Raw genomic sequence first — 21,831 nt, forward strand, 5'->3', positions numbered from 1 at the left:
AACCTGGCGATTCACATACCTGTACCCCTGGGGATAAAAATACATTATATGTTTATTAAAAAAAAAAAAAAGAAGCATCTGTAAAGGGCATTCTTAAACTAGGTGTTTCTGCCAATGCCCAAGTAAAGATCAGATCGCCACAAGTAACTCCCAGTTACTTGGTAGATGCCTCGTGGCTAAAGGAGAGGGAGGCCTGGGAACTGAATGTGGGAGGATGGAGCAGAGCAGCAGGGACTCAAATGTGTCTGTTATTTGTCAGCTGGCCTCTCTTTCTTCTACTTGAGGTATTTCTTACTGAGTGAACATGTTGAGAGCCTGTTGTGTGCATGAACATTGTTGTGTGCATGAACTTGTTGCACAGCAGGGATTCTCTGTTCACAAAGCCCTCTCTGCAGAGGGGAAAACAAGGATGGGTTCCCAGTACAGAAAGTGAGAGCACTTGGTGATCTGGAGGGACCCCCACTGGCAATGTTTTCTTTGGAGGCATTGAATTTAACCACATTCACTCTTCATAATAGAAAATGGAAGTATATCTATCCTTCATTGTTTGTCTGGGGGAAGGGATGTTTTCTGTCCTTATTCTTTCCTTTTCAGATTACTGATTAAAAATGCCATTATAGAAAAATTGAAATACACAGAACAACAGGGAGCAATGAACCCCTATGTGCCCATTATCCAGCTACACTCAGCTACCAAGTTGACTTACAGCTGCTGTGGTTTGATTTCTTCCTCTCCCCAACCCCTACAACTCTATCATTTTGAAGAAAACCCCGGATGTAATATCCATAAATACTTTGCTATGTATCTCTAAAATGTAAGGACTCCTTTCTTAAAAAAAAAAAATAATAATACTATTATTTTGCCCCCCCAGATAATTCCTCAGTATTATCAAAGTTATTGTTCAAATTTTCCTGATCACCTCATACTATTTTCAGTTTTGTTGTTGTTTTTTTTTTTTAGATTTTACTTATTTATTTGAGAGAAAGAGAGATGAGAGAGAGAGCATGAGAGGAGACAGGGCCAGAGGGAGAAGCAGACTCCCTACAGAGCAGGGATCCCAACGCAGGACTCAATCCCAGGACTCTAGGATCATGACCTGAGCAGAAGGCAGTTGCTTAACCAACTGAGCCACTTAGGCACCCCTTCAGTTGGTTTCTTGAGTTGGGTTCCAAACAGGGCCTCTACATTCACTTTGTTGCTCTGTTTATAACATCTTTTAAAACCTAGAAGTCTTTCCTCTCCCTCATTTTTCTCCTGCAGGCAGGTCTGGCTCCTCCTAAGAGGAATTATATTTAAAGCCCACAATCTGGATGCCAGGGATGGTTACTGTCATTGTGAAGGTCATTATTTCTGGACAGAGCTAGGATGTAACAAGAAAGTATTTTTGTTTTGCTTACACATTTTAATTGCTGTTTACCAGGTATATAGCTGGATGATTTTTTTTTTCTGCCTCAGTTTCAGAATTCCGTGTCTGCTTAATCAAATATTCCATATGTTTATTGTAACTACAGGTGTCTTAGTTTCTTTAGGGGGAGAGTGGGGATAGCTTACCATATGATCTGGCTCTCAAAAATCTTCTTTTATACTGGGTTAGTCATGAATCAAAATGGGAAAAAAATGAAGAAGGGGGAGAGAATGATCCTGACAGAGCTCCAAAGGCTCTAGTGACATCATCCAAGTGGACCCCTTCATTTTGTGAACAGATACCTCAAGGACAGAGTGGTGACTTGCTCAAGGTGAATTAAGCCAGTGGTTCTCAAATATTAATATGGTCAAGGATCCTCTGGAGAACTTGTTTAAGAATTGATCACTGAGCCTCAGTCCAGAGATTCTGATTTAGTCGGTCCGGGTGGGTCCCTAGTGAAGTCAATGCTGTTGGTGCATGGACGAACCTTGAGGGGCACCGATCTAGAGCTTTCCTGATAAATGGCCAAAGTGAGCATCTTCTTGGCTACAGATCTGTTAAGAGCACAGAAGAACTCACTGTGAGCTCTCTGGAAAAGCACTGTGAACACGTGCTGCAAAAATGAAGTCATGGGATGCGGAGCAGGTAAATTGTGAGTTGGCTCAGTAGTTTTCCTCCCCCAGTTTACTTGGTGTCTTCAAATTTTCATGACAGATTAATTCCTCTAGGTTAACTCCTCCTTTTAAAAATCAGATTCTTTAAAAAAAAAATTCTACCTCTGCTGGCAAATTAAGCCACTGATTTCAATTTAAGCCTGGTTTAAACACCACCAGAAATTTTATGTGAGTCTCCTATTGTAGGAAACCTCTGAAATCTCACAGCTTCTGCCTGTATCCCTTTTTTTGCCCTACATACTTTGTGCAGGATATGTTTAGACATTCTTGAACAAGGAGTGATCTAGAAAACTAGGTGTCTTAGAGATGCAAATTCCCAACTCCAGATAAACGATATAGGATTTACCTCAATAATAGCCTCAACATTTGATTAAATGCAGCCAGAAGTGTCAGAGGTTTGGAAATCTCAGCCCTCTGTGTATGGTAAAAACTGACGACAGATAGCCCGAAAGGCAGGATAAATACTTTCACTTCATAACAACTCAGCAATCTCAGAATAACTACCTTATGTTATAATAAGGTCCCCTTATTCAAGTTTCCAGAAGCTTTGTGTCACAAGATTGTACAGGCTTTGGGACATAAGAGAGGAATAACTGAGTTCCTGCCTGTAGTCCCCTTGATACCAGTGGCTTATCTATGGCCATATTCACTAGGCCTGTGGTAATAGGTGCATATACTACTGTATGGAGGAGAAGGACCTAAGGGTTAGTACTGGTAATTTCGAGTCTCAGATTACTCACATGTTTTACCTTGGGGAGTGGGTAAAATAGGTACTAAAAAGCATGAGAAACACAAAAATGAAAAGGGTAATAGGGTGATCAATTTTGCACACTTGATACTATCTTTGTTTGGACCATAAAAACTATACACCATTCATTCTTCATATCACCTTTCTCTGCTTCTCTAGATAACGTATAAAGTCATAAATCAAAGGATTAAAAAAACATATTTGATACCTGAAAGATAGCAAACCACTGTTTGCCATCCCTTCTGATGGCAATGAGTCAGCAGATAGGGACACTGCCTTAAAAAACAAGATACCTCTTAAGAATAGTGGATTCAGTTAGCTACGGCTGGCAAAATGCTGTGTAATAAGTCATTCCCAAGACTCAGTAACATAAAAAAGCAATTGTTTATCTTTATGGACCTATGTGTTGGCTAAGAGTCAGCCAGTTGCTCTAGGCTTAGTGGGGCAGCTCTGCAGATGTCCGTTCAGCTTGCTCCTTCATCTGGTGTCTGCTGACTGAAGCTGGGCTCTTTTGGATGCTTTAGTTCCACTCTATGTATTTTCATCCTCCTCCTGGGATGAGGGGCTAGCCCAGCACATTCTTTTCATGGTAATGGCAAAGGCACAGGTAATATGCAGAAATACTGCCTCTTAAGGTCTAAGCTCAAAACTGGCACACTGTAACTTTAACCTTAGCCTATTTGCCAAAACACATCATCCGCCCAAACATAAAGTCAAGGGGGCTAGAAATACAGGCTGTTCCTGTTCCTGCAGTAGGAAGGATTGCAAGGTCACATGTCAAAGGGTGTGCACATGGGATGGGAGAGTGAAGAATAAGGCAAATAATGCCCCTGCCATAAATAAATAAATAAATAAATAAATAAACACATACGCACACACACACATATATAGTGTGTGTGTGTGTTATCAGTTAAATTAAATATTATACATATAAGAAAATTCAGATAAAATACCATTAGATTCTGATCCTAATCTATAATACTTTCCTATGGGTAAGCTGTTGAGAAATACTTCAGCTAATGTATCCAAGGAGCTCTTGTTTAGATTTCTCTTCCTTTTTTGCTGTTTAGATTCTCTAAATTTTTTCTGCTTTCCACATGGTGCCAAAGTTACACTTGTCTGTTTAGAGCCTTATTAATCAATGGAAGTTCCCAACGCTATAGCCTCAAATGCTCTATATCAATCTAAGTATACGCCATCTTTAAGACATGCTCTCTTGGGGGCACCTGGGTGGCTCAGTGGGTTAAGCCACTGCCTTCGGCTCAGGTCATGATCTCAGGGTCCTGGGATCGAGTCCCACATTGGGCTCTCTGCTCAGCAGGGAGCCTGCTTCCCTCTCTCTCTCTCTGCCTGCCTCTCCATCTACTTGTGATTTCTCTCTGTCAAATAAATAAATAAAATCTTTAAAAAAAAAAAAAAGACATGCTCTCTTGATGCTAAATAACCTCCAACTCATGGCTCAAAGTATATATTTACATGACTGAAACTTTCAGTGTAAATTTAAACATGCTGTGTAATTTCAGCAACCATTTATTAACAATTTCCTAATGCAAGACTCTTTGTTGTCTCGTTTAACAATTCTGTAATATTGATAGTATAATTTCTACTATACAAATCAGGGAACTGAGCTCAGGGAGATTGAATAAATAGCTTAAAGATGAAATTGGTAATAGCATCAGAATTCAAATATGGCTGTATTCAGTTGCAAAACCAATAGTTTTCCTATTATTTTTTGCATGGCTCTTGTTTCAGTCCCCATATCCAACCCCCTACCACCTACCCCAGACCTGGATTTCTAGATTTTCCTCTGAGATACAGTGAGGAATAGGTTTTATGCCATTGTTTTGGTGGCAAATGTTGGTGGGAACACTTTCTATTCTCTGAGAGCCCACGAGTGTGGCAGGACATGTATTATTATCCTCTTTAATGCTGAGAGGGTTAATACTTTGAACTAAAGAGATTTATACAGTATTTAATAAGTGGCACAGCTGGGACTGAGGCTCAGGCTATTTTTCTCTTACATCACTTAAATGACTACACTTAATCACAGTAATAGCAAGAATGACAATGTGCATTTTTGGTAATAGAACTAGCCAGTTAACTTGACTCCAAAGGACTGTATTTTCCATAAGGCTCTAGGAGAATCTAAACAAGAGAACGGTAGTCCTTGAATTACAATAAAATAATTAAAAATATCTTGTGAGAAGAGAGTTACTTTGCAGTCTTACTAAGTTCTAGAGTGTAAGATTTATAACAGGATTCTTCAATAACTTGGGACTCTTGGTAACTAATTGCTGGTTACATAACTTCTTAAACATTCAAGTTATAGAATAATCCAAAAAGAAGCCAAGCAAACTTGAATTTACCAAAATAATCTCAAAGAAATCAATTTCCAATGAACATTTTTTAAATATACAGATCTAGTCCAAGGAATCAAGAATTTACTTTTCTTTGTGTTTTGATCTGCCGATTTTTAAAAAAGATTTTATTTATTTATTTGACAGACAGAGAACACAACTAGGCAGAGAGGCAGACAGAGAGAGAGGAGGAAGCAGGCTCCCCGCTGAGCAGAGAGCCCAACGTGGGGCTTGATCCCAGGACCCTGAGACCATGACCTGAGTGGAAGGCAGAGGCTTAACCCACTGAGCCACACAGCACACTTTGATCTGCCATTTTTGTAGCAAGTAATGTTGCGCCATGGTTGGTTCCTCTGATGTGTAGAAACAGGATGTAAGTTGTTACCTTATTTGCAGTGGCTTGCCATTTATCTCTGTCTCAAGCATTAGAAGTTTCGCAAAACTCAGTGAGTCCTGATTTGGGTTAGTTTTACCCTCATGAATGCTAAAAGATGAGGTTTCTTTCCTGAGCATTATTTATCTTACCCCAAGTTCTTCAAAACATGTTATTAAAAGAATTTTTCATTATTGATGTATTTCAGGGGTTTTTTATTTTTATTTTTTTTTAAAGACTTCTAGATGTGGAGGAAAAGAATGAGAGATTGAGATTTATGGGGTAGCTGCACAATGTCTAGCCCCATGCTGGGTGCTTTACATAATTTGTCTCTTTATTGGTCCCATGTTACAGATGAGGAAATAATGGCATTTTTATTAATGCAAACTGAAGAGGACTCTAACTTTTATGTTGTTGTTATCATACACTGATGGGCTCAAAATTTGGATATTTCCTCTGGTTCTTTTCTTTTTTTTTTTTTTAAGATTTTATTTATTTATTTGACAGATTGAGATTACAAGTAGGCAGAGAAGTAGGCAGAGAGAGAGGAAGGGAAGCAGGCCCCCTGCTGAGCAGAGAGCCGGATGTGGGACTCGATCTCAGGACCCTGAGATCATGGCCTGAGCCGAAGGCAGAGGCTTAACCCACTGAGCCACCCAGGCGCCCCCCTCTGGTTCTTTTCTATTAGAACATATTTCCTACATTAGATACTTAAATGTGTCTGTTGCCAAGCAGTATTAACATATATGTTGACTGCAGAACTTCTAAGTTTCAAATATACATAATCCACCCTCTAAAACAAGATAATTTTCTTTTGCCCAGCATTCCCAGAAAGAGTCCAGAAGTTCTTGGGGGGCCTAGGTGGTTCAGGTGGTTAAGCAACCAACTCTTATTTTTTTTTTTTTTTAAGATTTTTATTTATTTATTTTGAGAGAGAGAGAGACAAAGTGAGAGAGAGCATGAGAGGGGAGGTCAGAGGGTGAAGCAGACCCCCCCATGGAGCTAGGAGCCCAATGTGGGACCCAATCCCAGGACTCCGGGACCATGACCCGAGCCGAAGGCAGTCGCCCAACCAACTGAGCCACCCAGGCGCCCCCAAGCAACCAACTCTTAATTTTGGCTCCGGTCATGATCTCAGGATCATGTCGGCTCTGGGCTCAGGTAGGAGACTGCTTCTCTTCCTCTCCCTTTGCCCCTCCACATGTTCTCTCTCTCTCTCTCTCTCTCAAATAAATAAATCTTTAAAAAAAAAAACTAAATTATGTGAAAAAAAATTTTAAATCTTTAAACAAAAAAGTAAATTATAAAAAAGAGAAAGAGTACTGAAATTCTTTCCAACTGGACCATCTTGGGTCATATATCCGTCTTGAACCAATAATTGTGATTAGGTGTGATTGAGGGAATGAAATGTTCTGCTTAGTTAACCTTAGACTAGGATTATATAGTCCCATCTTTGGAGTTGGATATGCAGTCAACTTCTTCAGAATGACAAAGATTCTGAAATGGAAAAGGTGGGTTTTCAGGAAGGCAGAACTAGAGTTTCAGGCGGCAGGCAAATGCAACCATCCACATTATTCATTCTTTCAATGAATCATGTAGACAACAAACTGTCTTCCTAAGGACCATGGGGAAGACTATAAAAAAAATTAAATGAAAAAAAAATTAAACGTAATTCCCTCCTGAGGTGTCTATATGTTTATTATGGGGAGGGAGGAACTAAATTAATAACTAGAATAAAACTTGAAATGATAAGAAACAAAAGTAGTAAAAGATGGGAAAGATAATTACTTTCCTGGAGGAATAACAGAAAATTCTCGAAAGACTTGGAACATGACTTAGAACATAAAGGACTAGTTGGCCATGTGTGATATGTTGCTGGGAGAAATCAGGATACAGGAAAAAATAAGCTTTTTTTAGAGAATAGGATGAACACAAAGATTAGAATAAATAATAGCCAGGGCTTTGGTAGAAATGTAGCACCCTGAAGAAAAAATATTACCCTATTTCACTGTTTTATTTGGGATTAGTTTCTTAATAAAGATGGTCAAAAAATAAGCATGTGGATGAAAGTATAATTTCTTGTTGGCTGAAAAGTAGTAAATTCTGTATTCTTTAGTGAATTAGTTCTACTGTTCAGGAAGCTAGTGTACTGCAAATTATATTTCTTTGTTTAAATAGTTCCCTTCTTAAGAACTTTTTTCTTTTCTTTCCTTTTTTTTTTTTTAAGGAGAGAGCAAGCAAGTGAGCATGAGCAGTGGGTGGAGAGGGTCAGAGGGAGAAGGAGAGAGAGAATCTTAAACAGACTCCATGTCTGGTGCAGAGCCCAAAGCAAGGCTTGATCTCACAACCCTAATATCATGACCTGAGCCAAAATCAAGAGCTGGATGCTTGACTGACTGAACCATTCAGACGCCCCAAGAATTTCTATTTCTGAATGAAATCTTAACTTTACTTATTTGCTTGTATCTCATATGTTATAAAAGAGGATGTAAAGTTGTTGAACTCAAGCCATGTATCCAAACATTAAAGTGAAGGCCTTCCCTTATAGACTGGAGATGATAAAGTGCTTCCCATAGGGCCCGGGTGTTATAAACGTTTACTAGAGTCTAGCTCCATATAAGGTGCTCCGGAAGATTTGTGGAAGGCTTCCTAGCCAGTGAGTCTCCATTTTCCATGGTGGATGTGATTCAAAGGGAATAAGGACATGTCCAAACCATGGGGTGTCTGGTTCTAGAGGCACCTTCCTAATTATGTGTCTGACTATGGTTAACATCTATGTCATTTCTTAAACACAGAGCAACCCTGAGCAGGGAGTGTGACCAGAAAATGTAGATTGAGACCTCGTGAGAAGGAGAAGCTGCTTTCAAATCTATGAAAGGGAAAAGCTATGTTTCTTTCCTCTAGTCTAGAGCATATGGTCTAAAATAGAAGCAATAAAAAGAGAAATACAAATATATCTGACACCTTCCTTCTCCCCTAATTAAGTAGTAGATTGAGGACCTCTCTGAACAACTGGGCCTAGATAATTAAAGCCTACACAGAGTGTGTACATTTGCTGATCGATGTGCTCAGGCTGTAATGAAGACGACGGTGCTGTTCATTAAACAAACCTTTCCAAGTTTGTTTTCCATCTTCCATGGCTCATATGAGTCCATCTATGGACATTTCCTATTTTCTCCTTCTCTCCCTTACTCTGTCTACCAAACTCTTTCTATCCTTTAATTCCATTTCAAAAGCAGCCTCTCCTGTGAAGCCTTTCTGGGTTTCTCCTTCTCCCACTTTGGCTTGTTCTCTCACTACTCTGCTCTCAAGACACTCCCTCCTTCTACCTTCATGAACATCCACTACTTATGTCTGCCTCCTTTATAGATGGTAAGCTGCTTGAGGGCAGGATGATGTTTTATTTGTGCTGCTCATTCCTTACTATATAATCTTTATACACCTCTTGGGAAAACATATACATCTCAAATGAAGTTGTTTAAAGGTAAAATACACCAGGAAATAGGTCTTTGCTCTCAAAGCTTTGCAATGTATTGCTTCTTCTCTTTGAGATGAAATCGAAAGTTGAAAGTTGCCATCATTAAAAGGTTATACCTAGTAAGGGAAATGAGAAGCCTTAAATTCAACAAATATTCAACAAAATATTCCATGTTTACTACGAACCTAGCATCATTCTAGTAAGAGACTAATAGTCATGATCACTGCCCTCATGGGAGATTCCTGTCTAGTGAGGGGAAAGATCAATCTATATACAAAATAGGGGCACCTGGGTGGCTCAGTGGGTTAAGCCGCTGCCTTTGGCTCAGGTCATGATCTCAGGGTCCTGGGATCGAGTCCCGCATCGGGCTCTCTGCTCAGCGGGGAGCCTGCTTCCCTCTCTCTCTCTCTGCCTGCCTCTCTGCCTACTTGTGATCTCGCTCTGTCAAATAAATAAATAAAATTTAAAAAAATATACAAAATAACAGGCACATTTACAGTTAGACATTGTATTAAATGTTATGAAGAAAGGGAATGGTGATTCAGGATAAAATAAAAGCTTTGGAGAAAATGAGGGTTAGAAATTCATTTCTGCTGATGAGCCTTGATGGGAAGTAAATGGAATGACAATGCGCATTCATGAAACTTCTTGACAAAGCCTCTCTTAGGCAAAGGAAACATGACATTTGCCCTAAACAGGAGTGAGAAAGGAATTGACTCTAGAACCTCATCCACATAAGTGTGGATTCTTCTGAGATAATAAGGGTAATAGAGAATATGAAAATACTTCAAGGTTTTAAGTTTCAAATGCCCACCCAAAGCATGGAATTTGGAGATACAATACCTCAAGCAGAGTTCAGATTCACAAAACTCTTCTATTTTAGGTTTTTTTGATAGGTTTTGTGGGAGACATTACAGGGACATGAAGAATAAGCTTTACTATTTGTAAACAGGGACTTCTACTACTTTTCTCCCTCTGTCTTCACAAAGACGTTTCCTCTTCTCCAGCTTCTCCACTGCATGTCTTTTTTAAGTACTATAATCATTGGATTTAGGGCCCACATGGATAATCTCATCTTGAGATCCCCAATTACATCTATAAAGATTCTTTTTTTAAAAAAATTTTTTTTAAAGATTTTTTAAAAAAATTATTTATTTGACAGAGATCAAAGCAGGCAGAGAGGCAGGCAGAGAGAGAGGAAGGGAAGCAGGCTCCCTGCTGAGCAGAGAGCCTGATGTGGGGCTTGATCCCAGGACCTGAGCCGAAGGCAGAGGCTTAACCCACTGAGCCACCCAGGCACCCCTACAAAGATTCTTTTACCAAATAAAATCACACTCCGTGCCCCTCGGTGACTCAGTTGGTTAAGTGTCTGCCTTTGGCTCAGGTCATAATCCTTGAGTCCCGGGATCGAGCCCCACATTGGGCTCCCTGCTTGGCAGGGAGTCTGCTTCTCCTTCTGCCCTTCACCCTACTTGTGTGCACTCTCTCTCTCTCTCAATCTCATTCTTTCTCAAATAAATAAATAAAGTCTTTAAAAAATAAAAAAAATCCCACACTCATAGGTTTGGAAGATTAAGATTTAGATATCTATCTTTGGGGGTTAGCCACCATTCAATTCCACTAAACCATCCCACTCAGAAAATATGGGAAAGACGAGACATTTCTGCTCTCATTGTACATAGCAGTTGTAGCTATAAATAAATAAATATGGAACATTAATAGCAATACTGGCATGTCATCTGAGACGAAAAAACATCATCCAGGGGAAGATATTTAAGGCAAGTCAATGACACCAGTTTGAGATCTCCAGCGAATGCCACTTTTCCCTTTCAGACAGTCTTGGAACTTTAAGGTCTATGTCCTTTTTGAATATTCTATTTTAAGGCCCTTCAAGACTGAGGTTAATTCCATGGATAGAATCCAGAGAAGCTGCTGATTTGGTACCGGGTAGCTTTAAGAAGATGAAATGTGAATCAGAAAGCCCAAAAGAAATGCCTTTGGCTGCTTGGCAACCAGGACTATTGTAGGTAGTTCCATCGTTTGAGCCTAAGGTGGAAGTGTGCAGGAGCAAAGAGATGGAGTAAGAGATGACAGCAAAACCCATGTCTTTGGTAAATCACAGAATCTCAAGATTGGTTATCAATCATAATTTGACCATCAGATTCAGTGATGAGTTTTCTGAACAACAATCTGCCAAGGAGTTTTCTGATCCATATTTGGATATCTGGTGCCTCTTCCTTCATCCAGCATTCTTAGTAGCTTCTTCTTCTTTAATGTGGATTTTACCCTCTGTTTAATAGACAAACTGGTCCTCATCTTCCTGTGTAAAGGAGCAAAATGCTCCTAATGGCTTAGTTCCTCTCTTCAAAAATATTTAAACTTACCCTTTGCCACATATATCAGAGAGTCACAAGTCACTGTTGTAAGAAGGGCATTAAACCATCTAATCTTTGAGCTTACCTTGGCCATGGTTAGAATGTGCAGTTCAGGGGCAGCTGGATAGCAAACCAAGAACAAAGAAGCTGAGAATTAGATGGGAAACTGACGTACTCTGGGGATTTCAGTAGGGCACTATTTCAGCCTCTGTAGGACAGGGCAGGGAATACACTTTGAAATAAACTTTGCACAAGGCAAAGCTTGAATCCCTCCAGGGATTCCATTAGAAATAAGTCAAGGATGAAGAGAGGTAGGAGCAGCCCTGAGGAACAGGAACCAGTGGGAATAATTGAGGAAGCAGACCCTAGAGAACTTGCGAGTCAGGCTGGAACCAGTATCTGAGAAGCTGACTGGTCCTGGGAGGGTCAATGATCAGAAAGCTACAACAAAATAAATAGAGGGCATTGAGTGAAAGAAAGGGGTGCCAAAACGAGGAGAAATAGATGGGGTTCGGGGAGGCTCAAAATCTAGGGGGGCTGGGAGGTGAACCAGGAACCAGGCAAAAGAGCAGTCAGAGGCAAGATTGGCATGACTCGAGGCTCGCACTCCTAGTAGAGGGCTGTGCCCCAGCTGTTCAACTCTTTATCCAGAGATTCCTGGGTGAAGGGCAGCAGACACTTGGAGATACCAGTCCCTTGTGCCTATCAATAGCTACAGATGGTCTTTCCTGGGACAGATCTCTCTGGGGTTGAGCAGCTGGCCAAGACCTACCATAACAATCTCTCATGATTTTCAATCTCAAAAAGGTGGGGGGGAGGTTGAGGACTTAATAGTTCAAAAAACGAAAAGGAATTAAGAAAGGGGTTCAAGAATCTGACTTTAGGACAAATTAAATTTTGGTTGTTAAATTTTAATGCAGTTTTTTTTCTATTTTATTGCAATCTGATGAACTGATTCTCAAACATTTATTGACTTTAGAAAACATGGGGTCGACCTATTTTAATTACTTCTCTAAGTCTTCTGCTAGTATTCAATTAATTGTCTTTAAATATTCTGGTCACAAGACACACACAAGTGCACTAGCGAAACAAAGCAGACATGGAATGTCCACTTTTTTGTCCAGGAGGACTTCTGTACTACTGCAACACAGTGAAGTGACACTCCGTATCTGGGCTTCCATGCTGCCACATGTTAGCTGAGTGATCTTGGGAAAGTTACTTAACTCTCCTGAGTCTCAATTTCTTTTATTTTCTTCCTTCCTTCCTTTCTTTTTTCCCTTTCCCTTTCTTTTTTCCTTTCCTTTTTCCATCTATCCTTCCTTCCTTCATTTCCTTCCTTCCTTCCTCTTCTTTCTCTTCTCTCTTTCTTTCTTCCTAGATTTATTTGAGAGTGAGAGAAAGCGCATGCACAGGGGTAAGGGCAGAGGGAGAGGGAGAGAATGCTCAACCCGACTCCCTCCTGAGTGCAAAGCCCTGGGTAGGGCTTGATCCCAGGACCCTGAGATCATGACTTGAGCCAGAATCAAGAATCGGCTGCTTAGCCAACTAAGTCACCCCCGAGGCTCCATTTCTTCATCTGATATTTGCGATAAAAAGTACCCATGCCCTAGACTTCTTGGGAGGATTATAAGTAATGTATGTGAAATTTCCATCATAGTGCCAGAATGGAGGCAGGGCAGCTATCATTACCAGCAAACTGTGTTGAATAGACATGCTCACTGTTGATAAGAAAGCATAAATTCAGAGGTTCCTGGGACTAAAGAAGGGAGAAGGGTGAGCTATTTAGCTAATTTCTGGCTTCATTTCAGGGGGAAAGGATGGGTATGAAACATAGGGAAAAACTAAGATGAGTGATAAGTGCTATGAAGAAAATGACTGGGGTAGTGCTTGTTCTCTCATACTGAATGAATCTGCCCACAGTCCTATCTGTTCAGAGTGCAGCAGGAGGAGTGAATCAAGGAATGGAGTGGGAAGCAAAGAAGAATAAAGCGTAAGGTCAAAGGGACCAGGTCTTTTATCATGGGCCTGGCCGGGTCCTCCACTGGCACTGCGGCCACTGAGCTGTCTAACCAGGGACCTGTGAGTGACACTTCTTTCCTCTGCTCCCAACCAGAAAGCAGTCCATTGCTTAGCACCATTGACTCTTTCTTCATTCTTCGTCTTGTCAATAATGATTCTCAGTCAATAATGAGGCTCAGTTCAGATAATTTCTTTTTCTAATTAATGACTTTAGTGAGATATGATCCCTAAACCACAAAATTCACTATTTTAAATTGTACAATTCAGTCAGTTTTAGTATATTCACAGAGATGCATGCAGTTCCTCTTTTAAGTAATCCGAGAAAGGAACACTATAGTGTATATCGATTATGATTTCAGATGTGTCTGGACTTCCTTTTTAAACTTATATATTTACCATGTTTCTTAGTTTGCTTTACTTTTTCCTTCTTCTTTTGCTTAGATTTATTGGCTTTACTGAATTTCATTTTCCCTTCTTATAATTTATAAGCCATACCAACTTCTACTAACCAAGTGACTATTCTTAATTTTCATCAACAATTTAAATTCACATTTTTTGGTTTCTCCAAGCCCAGAGTCTTCGATTTTGTTTACTTTGGGGGCAAATTCCCTGAAGTAGTACCAACTTGCACCAATCTTTATGATATTTAAACGTAATCAGCACAATAGCCTGCTAATGGCATCATATCTTGCCCTCCTCTGATCTTTTCTCCAGTAAAACCAAAACACAGCTTTTGGAATTGAAATACTAAATGGCATTTTATATTTTAAAATTTGCATCTCTTATAATTTTCAGGATAAAATAAGAAATACTCAGAGTGGCAACATGCTATGTATTTGGCACATTTCATCTACATCTACAGACATTCACCTGTGTTCTACTCCTTTACCTAATGTTCCAGGTATATAAAACTATAGGTAATTCTCTGAACATGCATCCATGCTTTTTCTCCGACTCTTGTCTATACCTGGAGTACTCTATCTCTCCTTCTCTGCATCTGGAACTTCAAAGCATCCTTTAAGTTCCAGCACCAGTTATGTGCCCAAGAATTACTCTATTGCCACTACATTCTGATGTGTTCACTCTCCACTGTCTTTTAATTATTCCCCTTTCTGAATTATTTTGGCATTTTTTATGTACCTATAGATGTTGTAAATAATTTATTTACCTCTTCCTCCCTTATCAGACAAAAAGAGATTTAAATGCAGGGATGTGTTTTGTTTGTCTTAGAATCTTCACTGTGTGCTATACAAAAGACGCAATGACATGACTTATTTAATAACAAAATGAAAAATCCTAAGTTGATTGTAGCTACTTTTCTGTTTAGAAATAAGGGACCTAAGGTATTATGCACTCATGAGGACAAGGACTGCTTACTGCCATTTGGTAGGACTCTACAAATTTCTTAGTACTCTCACTTTGTAGACTGGTCTCTGTTGTTGGCTCTACCATGGATTCCTTATAAAACAACTACAGAAGCCACTTCCATGTCTCACATCTGATATTAAGATCGTCCTAGGGCCAGGGGCAATGACCACTGAGGCCCAAGCAAGTTTATGGGCAAAGCATTGGGAAGGAAACTGCCAAGACACAGACAAATAGCCCCCAGCCAAACCACAGGCTAAGCTGAGAAGCTCTGCAGTACCTAGGCTGAGGTCAGAACAGAATAATGAAGAAATCATTCAAGCAGGATGGGGGAGTCTTGGTGCTCTGGTGGCAGAGAGGCTAGACAGAGAATTACAAAAGCCAGTAGGAAGATCTAGCATGGCACACTAAGAAGTTTACACATCTCTAAGAGACAATGGGAGATCAGGGGAAGTTTTTTAAGAGACATAAAATCATTTATCATAGAATTTGGACTTCAGCCTCAGTGTCTAGCTGTACATTTGGTGTCTGTAGAGAGAAGAAACCCAGAGGTTTGAAAAATAATATTGTAGGAAAGGTATGAAGGTCTATAAATCCAGGGCAATGGATGAGGGTGAGGAAATGGAGGTAGAGGTGGGCTACCTTCAAGGGATACTTTGAAACATAAGTTGGGGTTAGATTGCAAAGGGCTTATAAGACATGGTAGGTGCCAAAGGAACTAAAAAAGGATTTTAAGCAGGGCAATCAAAGAGCCCAGAGGGAAACTGAATTTGCATCCAGTTTGCTGAGCCTCAGGGGTTAGTCACAAAGAAGAGAACCCTGCCAAGACAAGGTGGTTCATGGAGAAATAGGAAGACAGTTCCGCTCCCTTAGGAGAGTTTGCTCTGGGTCTATAGTTTATTTCTGGGATCTGACATCATTTACTGGATTAGATCCAAAGGGGCTCTATCAAGAATACGTTTAATAAAGTCAAGGTGGTTTTTCACCATTATTTCACCCTTTCCATTATTAAAAAATAATTGGGGCACCTGGTTGGCTCAGTTGGTTAAGCATCTGACTCTTGATTTCAGCTCAGGTCATGATCTCAAGGTCATGATCTTGAGCCCCACTTTGGCTCCATGCTTGGTGTGGAACCATCTTAAGATTCTCTCTCCTCTCTGCCCCAACTCTACATATACATGTGCAGCCCCCCTAAAAAACAACAACAATAAAACAAAAACCACCATGTTACTTCTGAACAGGTTGTTAATTGCAAGTTGTCTGCTTTAGCTGGTTTAAGGGGAAGGTATCTATATTCTGTAATATCTTACAAAGTATCTTGGAATGTCTGGAACCAGGCTTGGTTGTTACAGAGAGATCACAGCAGTTTATAAGAAAGAAAGAGGATTTGAGACAGATGATATGCAACTGATTATACCTTTTTCTTTCAGAAGTTAGTCCAGATTCTAGTTCAATAGCTAGAGAAAATGATGGACAGAACTTATGATGGCACATTCACCCCTAATTCAGATACAAACACAATATAACTACATGTTTACTTAGGGGAACTACTTTTCAAAGGGGAAAATAATAATAGACAAATAAAGAGATTAGACATCACATATAATAGATATAACATGAAGCAATCTTTTAAGTGGGTCATATGGAAATTCTATTCCATGCCCACAAAAGCAGGGCTTCCCTGGGGTCAGGTTATTATTATTTTTATTTTTAAAATTAGTTTTATTGAGAAGTAAGTTATATGCAAGAAAATTCAACAATTTCAAGTGTGCAATTTGACAAGCTTTGACAAATAACTAGAATTGTAACCAATACGATATAAAACAGTCCATCCCTCCATAAATTCTCCCATATCCCTTGGAAGTCAATCCCTTCCCCTGCAATGTAGGCCCTGGGCTAGACTGATCTTCTGTGTCAGTAATTTTGATTTTCTAGAAAAAGAAATTATACAATATGTAGTTTTTAGTGGCTAGCATCTTTTATTTAGCACAATGTTTCTTAACTTTTAAAATTATCTCCCTCCTAAAGAGCCTTTTTAAGCCATTTGTTCCCTGTTTTCCCCCTCCTTATGAAATTTTAATACCACAGATAAACTCTGTCTGTTTATGTACTTATGTATATGTTTTAAGCATAGAAATTGAGTTTTTTTTTCACACCTCAAGAACACACTTTTGAGAATACGTGATTTACATGTATGCAAGTATAATGATTTTGTGATTCATCAGTGATTCATTTTTGTTGCTGGGTAATTTTGATTATATGAAGAGACATTCATGAAGTGAGTAAAACTAACTGCAAATGTGTTACAAAGGTACTAAGAATATAACTCAACTACTGTTCTTCCTCAGATTAGATCCTCAGCCTCCCTGTTGTCAGTAAGCAGATTTCTGATCACACAATTGCTGAAGTTAGAAATCTAGGAGTGACTGAGATACCGTCTTTCCCTTTGTTTCCCCATACACAATCCATTGAATTCTGTTAATTTCACCTCTAGATTCTCCCTCTTTTTTTTTTTTTTTAAGATTTTATTTATTAGAGAGAGGGAGGATGAGTTAGGGTAGGCAAAGGAACAAGCAGACTCCCCACACTGAGCACGGAACCCGATTCTGGGCTCAACCCGATTCTGGGCGTTGTTTGATTCCAGGACCCTAAGACCATGACCCAGTCAAACAAAGTTAGATGCTCAACTGACTGAGCCACCCAGGTGCCCCACCTCTACAATATTTCTTGAATCTGGTCTCAAGGGATCAGATTTTGCTATGACCCAGAACATTCTAGACATGGAAGGATTTTTTAATTGTAAAAGAAATGGAAAGTCACTGAAGGGATTTAAATAAGAAAATGAAAGGATTTGATCAGTGTAATTAAAAGATTACTAAATCTTTCACTTAATAAGTAATAAATTAGAATGTGGATAATAAGTTAGAAGGGACCAAGACTATTTAGGGAAAGGATATTTCCAGAGGAAAAACGATAGCAGCTCTTTTATGAATTTGAGGGTGTGGGAATAGGAGAATTGGGAGATGTGCTGCATTTTCAGTGGAACCCATGAAAACTTAGCTAAGGTCTCACTGCTAGATGAAAACAAAACTATGACAAGAAATTCAAATATACACTCCTATTGATTGTTGCTTAGCTAATTTTCTTTGGCCAAATTAATCAGTATTCTAAATGAGTTATGTATATTCTTAAATCATTTGCTGATGAGTTGAAAGGAATTAGAGAATTAGAATCACACTTAAAAAAAATTTTGTGTACTTAACACACACATCCGACTTTCCTTCCATGTTGTAGTCCCCCCACCCCCCCACTGGCTGTTGCAGTACTAGTATCCATATATCAGCTTCATATGGTCTGCAATCTAGTTTTATGCAAACTTTTTAAAAAGATTTTATTTATTTGAGAGAGAGAGCACCCTGGGACCATGACTTGAGCTGAGGGCAGTCCCACTGAGCCACCCAGGCGTCCCTATGCAAACTGTTTTGACTACATATGTACAAACACACAAACACACACAGTCACACACACACAAACACACACACACGTCTCTGGGGGCCTCTTGATGAGGTCTTTAACTTATTAATGCTTCAGAATCAATAACTGACTATGTTTTCAGTCTCAATTATACAGATATGCATATGACATAGTCTTTATTCTTAAGATACATAAAGTTTACATCATGTAAATAGATAAATGACAAAATCACATTGCTAGTGCTAAGGAGGAGATAAGAACAAAGCTCTGGAAATTTGTCAGTTACATTGGTGTTTTGTCTCTTCCAGGTGACTTCTGAAGTATGGCTCACCACAACGTTTCATCCTGCAGTCCTATACTGACACCCCATTTAACCAGGCTCTACTTCCTCATACTCATTGGAGGGCTGGCGGGCGTCATCTCCATTTTGTTCCTGCTGGTGAATATGAACACCCGATCTGTAACTACCACAGCAGTTGTTAACCTGGTGGTGGTCCACAGCGTTTTTCTGCTGACAGTGCCTTTTCGCTTGACATACCTCATCAAGCAAACTTGGATATTTGGGCTGCCCTTCTGCAAATTTGTGAGTGCCATGCTACACATCCATATGTACCTCACATTCCTGTTCTACATGGTGATCTTGGTCATTCGGTACCTCATCTTCTTCAAGCACAAGGACAAAGTGGAATTCTACAGAAAGCTGCATGCCGTGGCTGCCAGTACCGGCATGTGGCTGCTGGTGATTGTCATCGTGGTACCTGTGTTTGCGTCTCAGTATGGAACTCACCAGGTGTACGATGAGCAACACTGTTTCAAATTCCACAAAGAGCTTGATCGTGTATATGTGCGAGTCATCAACTATATGATAGTTACTGCTGTCATAGCCACTGCGGTGGTTCTCCTCATCTTCCAGATCTTCATCATCATGTCAATGGTGCGGAAGCTAGGCCACTCCTTACTATCCCACCAGGAGTTCTGGGCCCAGCTGAAAAACCTATTTTTTATAGGAGTCATCTTTGTTTGCTTCCTTCCCTACCACTTCTTTAGGATCTATTACTTGTACACGGTGGCACACTCACGTGACTGTAACGATACTGCTGCGTTTTATAATGAAATCTTCTTGAGTGTAACAGCAATTAGCTGCTTTGATTTGTTGCTCTTTGTTCTTGGAGGAAGCCGCTGTAAACAAAAGATAATTGACCTATGGAATTGCCTCTTGTGCCGTTAGCCACAAACTTCAGTATTCAGAACTCTTTTATACTGGGCATAGAGAGGTAATGGGCATAGAGAGGTAGGAAGGGTTATTTCATTACTTGATTAAAGCCATGCCGTAATGCAGCCAATCAAAAGGACTATAAAATGTCAGAGTGTTCATTCCAGTCCTTATTTAATCCCTACCACCTCTAAATGATGCAGATAGAAAAACTAGTGATGTTCAGTCCACCTGGAGTTGCAATACTGCATTATTTCCCTATATAAAAAGTCTACTTGGCCCATCTGGGCACCATGGGTCTAATGGTTTCTGAGCTTTACCAGCTTAGTTTAGTTTCATCAGTTTGAAACACGACCTTATTTGGGCTTTGGATTAGATTCAGCCCTCTAGTTCTTTTCATTCCACTTAACCTGAGGTAAATGAGCCCTGGCAATAAATCAGCCCCAAAGATACAAACACCAGTTTGCTGATGAGATAAGATATCCATTCAACTCCCACCCTGACAAATGAGATAAAGGGGGAGATCAGGAAGAAACTTTTCTAGATTATCATAATTTTGGTGGGAAGTCACTTATCTAAAAAATCAAGAGAAACATGTCCTTATGAACTTCTGCTTTAACAAGGTTATCCAGATTAGTTCTTTGAGAGGTCAAGTTTAAGGACATGGGATCAACATCCTCAATAACTCTAAAAATCATTTAAATCTTACTAAACTAAACAATGTAACTAAAATATAACTAAATAATCTGTAATATAATAATGTAACTAAATTAATAACAATGTAACTAAGATCATTTCAATCTTACTAAATAAGGGTGAAACGATAAGTTAAAGAATGTTCCTGGGGCACCTGGGTGGCTCAGTGGGTTAAGCCGCTGCCTTCGGCTCAGGTCATGATCTCAGGGTCCTGGGATCGAGTCCCGCATCGGGCTCTCTGCTCAGCAGGGAGCCTGCTTCCCTCTCTCTCTCTCTGCCTGCCTCTCCGTCTACTTGTGATTTCTCTCTGTCAAATAAATAAATAAAATCTTTAAAAAAAAAAAAAAAAGAATGTTCCTGACCATTATGCTGCCAGGCACGAAAATGAGTTCCTGAGGGAAGTGATTACATTTTTCCCTTTCCGCTTTTTGAAAAATCTTTACATGTCTTGGGCCAGTTAATTTAGATTTACCTTGGAAACAGAATGTTATACTCTTTACGGTTTCCTTTTCCCCTTAAGGTTATGAATATTTAAATAAATGAAAACAATATTCTTAAAAAAAGAACTTTTGAGAAATACATAAAACAATTAATTTAGACTATGAGATTAGTTAGACTACTAAGTTGATACAAAGGCTTGTGGGCTTTTTCCCTTCCTGCCCATATTTCTACTATTTCCTCCAAAGTTTCACAATTTTGAAACTTTACAAGGAACCAATCCAGTTTTATATCTAATGCTTCAGAACTAAAGCAATTTATGATAAGACTAGAATAGAATGAATTAAGGTTAAAAAAAAATTTTCCCAGAAAAATGAAGGATCAGAATTTAAAGACTTTTTTTCTTAACTTGTTATAATCTATGGATCTATAAATTTACCAGATGGATAAGAAATATCCCTGGGTTTCTCTAATCACTAAAATTGCTGAGTCATAGAAATTAATTTAGAGGAAGAAAGCAACAACATGCTTTTGTTCCCAAAATTTTCCTGTTTTAAAATTTATGTCCTTTTTTCTTTTTAAAGTTATATTTCCCTAATTTCTTATTTGTCTTCTTTTCCCATTGTTTCTTAGTTTTTTTCTTCTCATTTTGACTTATAACATTTGTAAGAAAATTTCTAAGATCTATGAAAATTTTAAGAAATTTGTTTTACCCATAAATAAGAAAATAGTAAAATATAATAAAAAATAGTATAGAATGATATAAATAGTAAAATATTAACATTCTTAAACAATTATTTTTGGGAAATTACATCAAATTTCTCTTCTTATATATGTGTCTTACTATCTGTTAGATTGTAAGTTATATTATAATCTCTTCCAGATTCTAAATATGTTGAGCTCAGGTGATTATGCTTTTCTCTATATTATTATATATTACAATCAAGGGCTTATTTCTTTGGATCTATAGGAAATATTACCCAAAATACAGAGATGCAGTATTCGAGTGTACTACTGGCATTTTGCTGCTGGGACCAGAGACTAGGCATCTTGCCTTGCACACAGCTCTCTGCATAGTAAATAATTACCAGGTGTTGTTGTGTATTTGAATGTTCTTCCAAACATTTGTGAAAGGAAACATATGCTCATAATAATTAGTCAGGTTTTATTCAGTTTTCATAAACACATAGTATTTTTGGTATGGCTTTAGTTTTAT

At 39.0% G+C, this 21,831-nt stretch overlaps 1 protein-coding gene across 1 annotated transcript; it reads left to right on the forward strand.

Annotated features, from left to right (window-relative positions):
- Positions 1–18,590: 18,590 nt before the first annotated feature.
- LOC122904988 (probable G-protein coupled receptor 141) lies at positions 18,591–19,910 on the forward strand. Its single transcript, XM_044246387.1, has one exon. It carries the CDS (start codon positions 18,591–18,593, stop codon positions 19,494–19,496), a length of 906 nt encoding a protein of 301 aa, XP_044102322.1. The 3' UTR covers positions 19,497–19,910.
- The last annotated feature ends 1,921 nt before the right edge of the window (positions 19,911–21,831 follow it).

Source organism: Neovison vison, chromosome 4 (assembly GCF_020171115.1).
Source record: "Neovison vison isolate M4711 chromosome 4, ASM_NN_V1, whole genome shotgun sequence".
Classification (NCBI taxonomy): Eukaryota; Metazoa; Chordata; class Mammalia; order Carnivora; family Mustelidae; genus Neogale; species Neogale vison.